General features: G+C 43.5%; 1 protein-coding gene across 1 annotated transcript; it reads right to left on the bottom strand.

Annotated features, from left to right (window-relative positions):
- Positions 1-5541: 5541 nt before the first annotated feature.
- On the bottom strand, positions 5542-7381 carry OTP (orthopedia homeobox). Its single transcript, XM_011375150.1, has 2 exons — positions 7345-7381; positions 5542-6089 (listed from the first exon to the last, which is right to left on the bottom strand). Exons 1-2 carry the CDS (start codon positions 7379-7381, stop codon positions 5542-5544), a joined length of 585 nt encoding a protein of 194 aa, XP_011373452.1.
- Positions 7382-7587: the final 206 nt, after the last annotated feature.

Raw genomic sequence — 7587 nt, 5'->3', positions numbered from 1 at the left:
CCGTTAGAGAGCCGGCTGTCAGCAGGGGCAGGGGCTTAAGTCCGAGAAACCCGCGTCAGATACACCCAGTCAGCCCCAGGCCGAACAAGTGCCATCGGCCCGACACGCCCCCACACCCAGCCAGAGATCCTGCTACTTCACCAGCTCGAGTCAACTGGTGCCCCTTGCACCCACCAAGGGCCGACTCCCAAGGTCCTGAACAATTGTACCCCCGAGGGCTTACACGTAGTGCAAACATACCACCGTGTGCAGTGTACACCACGGCCCTGCACACTGGAACATTCTATGCACGGCTTAGATGCACAGGTCTGCAGGCAGGCATGTGTCAAGACTGGACACACAGGTGCACAAATGAAGATAAACATGTGTACCCATGTGGCTTAATAGCGTGCCTTATGACACTGATGGGGTATAGAATTTTCAGAAACGCTGGAAATTTGGAAATTGATGAAGAGCCGTGCACGACATACCCAGTTTCAAAATCGAAAGACAAAGGAAAACCCTTAACGCCACGGATGACAGAGCGGAGAGGTTAATATGGTGATCCATGTGGGAAAGTGAGCGCCACTGAGCTACAGCGTTGTTTGGGTCGCCACCGTGACTTTCTCATAGCGATAGGCACTACTGACACAAGTCTCCGTGACTCGCTGGCAAACCTCTCTGAAGGCACCTTTATCTAGCTGTGCAAGCGTGCTGGATGGAACTTGCTGCCAGAGCCCTGAGCCCCAGGGCCTTCGAGTTTATTCTTTTGAAGAACTTACAGTATCCCAAATAACAAGGCCTCCAATTCTCTCAACTCCTACCCCCAAGTTTCATCTATAAACTAAAAGCAAATATTCTGACCACTACAAATTAAAGCAGGTCAAGTTTAAAGTTTGCACTAGTTATGAGTCCAATTAATTTTGCTAGAAAAAGCCATGTGTCTTTTTAAAGGAGATGTATTTGATAAACTCCAAATAAACATATGCCTCATACTGGGTCTTTCTTACCAGTGACCCTGGAATTTCAGACCTTATCCAACAAATTTGCCTATGGATGTCAAATTCACTACCACTGGGAAGGAAAGGGTTCTTCCTGAAAGATATCAATAAGTCGCCTGACCAAAATAAACTTCCATCTCTCTGTATTTTAATTTGATTAAAAAAAAAAAAAAAAGGCCAGCATGCCTACTTAGCAGGCTCGCAGTTTAACATCTACTCAGTTGGAGGTTTACTTTGCATAAATATAAATGATGTGGGGCACAGCTCAGGTACTGATTGAGTTTCCTCTTAGAATTTGGCCAACCTTGCAGTTTGACCACCATATTTGTAGCCAAAAGGTTATTCATCCGTTAATCCAAGCTCTTTCGTGTTTATTCTGCAACCTAAAGTATCATAAGTAAAGAAGTACCTGACCCCGGTTTTCGGTAAGCTAGCTATGCACAGCGGTGTGTACACACACAGGTGCAAGTGGAGACACACTCTCCGCTTACCAGCCTGAATGGCATTTTACAATCTAGAATTCTGCCCGCCTTTGGGCTGGCCCTGGCCTCCTCTACCATATCTGTGCCAACGTCTGCTTTCTCTTTCTCTTTTTTCTACCCCATTTCCCACATTTCTGTTTACCCCAGCGTCCGCATCGGGTAAAGATGCCGGGTCCCTTCCTCGCTAAAGCCCCTTGAGCTGGTGGCACGGTGGATTAATGAGGCAGCAGGGCCCCACCGCGGATTGAGCTGTTAGTGGCCTTGGGCAGAGGGTAACACCCAGGAGTCAAAGAAAGCACAGCTAGTAGACTTGCGGCCACAGGTCGCTTTGCATTACCTATCCAAGGCTGCACTGGGGGGAGTAGACTCACTCGATGGAGCCATAGACAGGGACGGTGTCTGTATCCAAACGGTCCCCAAACCTCACACCACATCCGGATGTATTTCTAAAGATATCTACATTAAAGACCGGTCCCTACCACCCTCCAAGTGTCAGTGAACCCGAAATCTTTCAATGTTTGGAGCTGACAAGGGCGGAGAGTGAAGGTGGTGGACTTGTGTAAAGGAATGAGGAAAGAAGCAGAAAATAATAATGTGGGGGGGCGGGGAGGGGAAGGGGGATTGTCCCATAGAATTTCAGAAGCAATCATACCTGCCAGCAAGATTTCTGAATCTCAGGCACAGGCCGAAAAGAACAGTTGTCAAAGAACTAAATACTATAGGAATAATCAAAAAATTGTGTTCAATTATGTTTGAGGGTTAGTAGTCAAATGATGGCTACAAAATTTTTTATGTTTCACGGCTTACTGGGGTTGGGAAAAAAATCTGCATGGGGTTTGAGCACCTCCGTTTCAAGCTATGATGCATATGTTTTTAAAATGTGAATGTTTCCACTTGAAAACTAGAGCATGACGGATTAAAATGCAGGCAAAACCTAAGGGAGATTTTGAGAATGCACAGATGACAACTCCAAGAAATATATTAACCACAGCCATGGGCCAACTTTGTACTCAGTTTGAAATGCAGCTCCTCTCAGAAAATGCTTAATACAACAGTGAGAATCTAATGGAGGTTGGAATTTAAAAAACCACTTTTGCGATATCTGCTGTTACAGTAATATAGACATACTGTAAATGTATTTTAAAATATATAGCCCATTTAATTCATCACCTATAAATGGCTCAGAAATAGAGAAAGAGAGGGAGAAAGAGTGAATATTACTTTTCCTCTCTCAAGCAAACGCTTTATGAAGATCTCATTGGAATCCAGCAAATGATTAATGTGAAGATTTGGGAGGAAATCTGGGGAGCTGTATTAAAGCCTAGATCTCAGGTTCATTTCGATCAGCCAGCCGTGAACTCTGGGCCGAATTCATTACACTTTAATAGTGCTGGGAGAGGAAGAAAATGCAATTTCTCATTCCATTAGAAAACTAGAAAATACTCTCAGCTTGTCCCCCTATTAAGATGTGGCAGGTGACAGGGCCATTCTGGGGGACACGGTCAATGGAATTACAGCACATTATTTTTGTTCGTATAAAATATTGAAAGGCAAGCCTGACTGTGCAGAAGTTATTTCACTGATTTGGTTTTTATGTAAATAAAATATTGAAAGTTAATTAATCCGTGCTAGAGACTAATGATTATGCTTATTATATTGCATTTGATCGCGTAATTTGCATGATTCTCGCATTGCTGCTTAATAAGCCATCCCAGGTTATAAATAATTCTGAAATTGGTTTCTAATAATGGCATGCTATAAAAGGAATGGTTTTATTACACTAGCCAGAAAAGGGGAGCAATATCAGACATGGAATTGGCCTCTATGTGAATGGAGGTGCTTTAATAAATACTTTAAAGTATGATATATACCAGACATAGATAAAAATAAATATGTTAGATCATTTAGTCTTGAATCAGAAAGCATCTTTAAAAACATACAATTGCAATAAATTAAATATTTAGATCATTTTTAATCAGTGCAGTGGCCCACATACTAAAGAGAATGTGTGGCAATCTGTTAACGATAAAGAAATCTATGAAGTACTCATCATATAAGAACATAAACCAATTACTATTTAATTTGAATTTGGTCAAGGAGCAATGGTACAGTGAATTGTGAAGTAAATACATTTTCCATAAATTATTTTGCATTACATTACATAATGTTAATCATTTTGAAATGTTAATTAAAAAGGTTATGTTGATCTGATTACTTTTTAAACTATGGAACATTATTTTTAAAAATATTGAAATTGCCATTCTATTAAATTGTTCCTATCAGCAGCCTAGAGCTATTATCTTTGGTTGAACATTATGCTAGAACAATTAAAGTACTTTGTCTCTTTCTTCTTTATTATTCTTTTATGTACTTTTTGAAAAAAAAACCTTTCTATTACATAGTTTGTATTTTATTTCACTTACAACTTTTTCTATTAAAAGAATCACTGCATTAACCTTCGGAAGATCTAATAAAGTTTAGTAGACCTCGTTTTCTTTTTTCATAAAGTCAGTTGTCCAATTATATTTTATTTGTGATTCCAAGTTTTATTTCAATCTAAATGAATTACCAGTCTGTCTAGGTTAAGCAACAAAATTTTACTTTTTAAAACAAAAATTATTAGGTAGTATTTCTCTTGAGGGACAAAAAGCAAATTTATGAATTTTGAAACTAAAAAATTCTAACAAGCCAATATTATCATTAGCAGTAATGGAAGTTTTAAAATTGTATATTTCTGTTAAGGTTTCAACTAAACTTCAGACTTAAAAAGAGATGCGAGGTAAAAATTTTTAAAGAGCATTACTAATATATATCTGTACACTGCAATTAACATTCTTTTGGTGCTCAGTATCAATGGTCCATGGTTCAGGGCTTCTAGAGTTCACTAACGAAACCACCTAGACTTATATTGAATAATATTATTAATCTACGTTATAGCCTGAATATTAATTTGACCACTTTAAGTCTCCAGTTACATTCATTTGCTAACTATTTAGAACAGAAGCATATACAATTTTTCCAGGTTAGACTATCTTTAAAATGCTCAATGGGGATCAAAATATTCAACACTGTGATTATGGACACCCTTGTCTCTTACTTCTTAGGTCAAATGTAAAGCAACTAAAATCTTTAAACTTAATTTAAACATCCAGAGCTGAGGCTGACACCCGGGATAACGTACAGAAAATACCACGTACAAGACAGGAAAGAAGATTTTCAGCACCCTGGAGAGTTCGAGATTAAGTGCCCGTCTTGGAATCTCACCTACAGCACCCCAAACCCATGAAATATTTGATACGTTTTCATCCTTTTAAAAATCGGGCGTGGGGTGAGATTCACTGATTTTATGCTTTTATTCTCCGGTTTTCAGAAAAGTTATAGGAGTGATTTTCTAAGTTATATATAATTTACAATTTGGAGGGTGGTTGGACAAGAACAAGGAGTCAGTAATGATTTTGTCTACTACTTGTCAATCTTTCCTGCCCTAAATGTCCTGTCTTCGGATCGGATATCCAAAACAAAAAGCCATCATTTTTTCCCAGTTTCTTTAGGGGAAAATCAAGGCTCATAGACTGTGGGGGATTGCTATTGCCGCCTCCAGTGCATTGGTTGACCTCCAAAATTCGAATCCTTTGCAAACGTCAAAGCTAGGAGTATTCTGCCTGAGCAGCAGGAAGGTGATATTCAGGAGAATAAGGCTACACCGTGAAACTCGGGGCGGGGGGATCTGTTTTAAAAGGCCCTTATCGCGCCTTATTTTTTTCCCTTTTTGTGTTTTCTATGTAGTTGTTGCATTCCCCCGTTCATCCAGACGCTTAACACAAACTCATTAGGGGGTAATGAAATACTTGTCGATAACGCAAGCTAACGTGGAAGTGAGCGCTCGGCTTACAACCTGGGAGAGGCGAAGGCTGGAAGACTTGAAGATTCCCTTCTCAGGAGGAAGGAGTTCCTAGCAGTCGAACAATGCCGGCTTCGCTTTTGAGGAGTTTCTGCTACGCTATGGCTATAGCGGTGGGAGATGGATGCCCTGCCTGTCTATAGGGAATGGCGGTCGGGCTCGTCTCCAGGCAGAGGGGCTAACTCCACCTAGGAACGCGTAGGCTTCTGAAGCTCAGCCCAGGATCCCGGCAGGGCGAGGAAAGATCCCCGCTTCCTTTGCCCAAATCCTCTCGCTCCCTCCTTGTGTTCTGCCCCGGCGCCCACGCCCGGCGTACCTGCACTCGGGACTCGGTCAGTCCAATACGCAGCGCCAGCTCCTCGCGCATGAAGATGTCGGGGTAGTGAGTCTTGGCGAAGCTCCTCTCCAACTCGTTGAGCTGCGCGGGGGTGAAGCGCGTTCGGTGGCGCTTCTGTTTCTGTTGGCCCTGCTGCTGGCCGGTTTGGCTGGGGTTCGGGCCTCCTTGAGGCCCCGGCTGCTTGTCCGGGTCCTTTGCGCTCACCGCCAGCGAGGCCGGCGTCGAGCCCACAGTGGTGATGTCCTCCCCGGGCAACAGAGTGGCTCCCTCGACTGGGTCGGAGTTGGACGCTAGGTCCCCCGGATGGCCCCCGGGGTCGGAGCCCCCCACGCCCAGCCTACATTTCACCGCCTCCCGGTGGCCCAGAAGCTCGGCGGCATCTTTCATACCTGAGGAGGCAAGGGGATCGCGATCACTACCTTCCTAGCGATGCCAGGAAAGACAGTCCTTTCCGCGCGCTCCTCCTGCAGCCCCATCCTCGGCTCCCTCCGCGCCCACGTTCGCCCAACCGAAGAAACTCCAGGAGTGGTCGGCTGGGTTCCCCAGGTTTTGGACAGCCAGGCTGGAATCCCATCTCCGGGCCCTTTCCCCTCTCTCTGCAGCTGGCTTTCGTAAGCAGCACATGCTCTCGTCTCTCCCACAGCGAAACACTCCCAGTCCCGACAATGAAACATCCCTCGGAATCCCTTTCAGGAACGGTACCCCGGGCGCCCCAGAAACCCGAGGCCATATCCGAGAGAGAAAAAGGAAAGAAAAGAAAACAATGATTCCTAGGTTGCTGCCCCACCTGCGTGCGCTTAGGCAGCCTGACGAACTCTACCTCCGGCCCTCAGCCGATTCCCACTCACTTTCGGAAGACGAATATGTCTCCAAGCCTTCCACCCCCCGAAATCAACTGAAATCAGCTCCGCCTCCCTCTCAAATCAAGAAAGTGTTTGGAAAATGGAGTCACATCCATCAACAAAGATTCCCAAACCAGAAACTCAGACAGCTTTAAAGAAACTCGAGTAAAGTCAGTAGACACGACAGTGAATCAAACTTTAGAGAATTCAACTTCTCTTTCCGGAGAAATAAAAGGCGCGTTCCTCACAGCCATTGGCAATGCCGAGTCTTATGCAGGCGAGGATGCCTGGGAGGACGAATTTGGCTTTTCTCCTTTCTCAATGAGCACACAGCAAATCCGCTTCTGTTGCAATGGCTTCTCCTTTATGCCAGATTTTTACAAACTCAACCATACTTAGACCAGAAGGAGAGAAGGAGATAGTGAAGAGAGAGAGAGGAAAAAAAGAGGAGAAAGAAATCTCAAATTAAAGCAAACAGAAGGGGAAAGAGAGAAAGAAAAACACCTCCAAACAAATTATCATGAGGTAGATCGCATTTCAAAAAATAATAATCATAAGGGGGAGGGGGAAGAGAAAAAAAGTAGGAAAAACAAAAAGTAACATTTCCCAACTCATTTTTCTGATCTACATATTCCATGGATTTTTTAAAAAGACGATATTAAATCAAATTAAACTTTAATGCAGCACAATTACTTTTAAAGAAATTAGTCCATTTAGGGCGCATTAAGGTAAAATAAGGAACAAATTGACAATTTCCTGCCCAGGCTTCTCCTGGCTGCCCGGGCGAGAGGCGCGCACTCACCTAGCCTGGCGTCCAGGAGGTCGGCGTGAGACAGCATCGCGCACCGCTCCAGGGCGAAAGCTGTTCCCCCCCAAATTTTAGCGGCTTTAAGTTATTTAAAATAGATATAAGCTATAAGCTATACGATATAGACATATAGATCACCTAAATGAAAGAAAATTCGGTTTGTGGTTAAAAAGGGGGCTTCTTGCATTATAATGTCCTTTAGAGAGACGGGGAGGTGCTTAACAGTTGAATGAACCC

Source organism: Pteropus vampyrus, unplaced genomic scaffold (genome assembly GCF_000151845.1).
Source record: "Pteropus vampyrus isolate Shadow unplaced genomic scaffold, Pvam_2.0 Scaffold262, whole genome shotgun sequence".
NCBI classification, from domain to species: Eukaryota; Metazoa; Chordata; class Mammalia; order Chiroptera; family Pteropodidae; genus Pteropus; species Pteropus vampyrus.
This window is presented reverse-complemented; position numbering and strand designations above follow the sequence as displayed.

Excerpts from the sequence above, each read along its gene's own strand:
- OTP (XM_011375150.1), bottom strand. The coding sequence starts at position 7,381 with ATGCTGTCTCACGCCGACCTCCTGGACGCCAGGCTAG. Across the intron at positions 6,090-7,344 it reads CCTCCTGGACGCCAGGCTAG|GTATGAAAGATGCCGCCGAG; the intron begins GTGAGTGCGCGC and ends TTGCCTCCTCAG.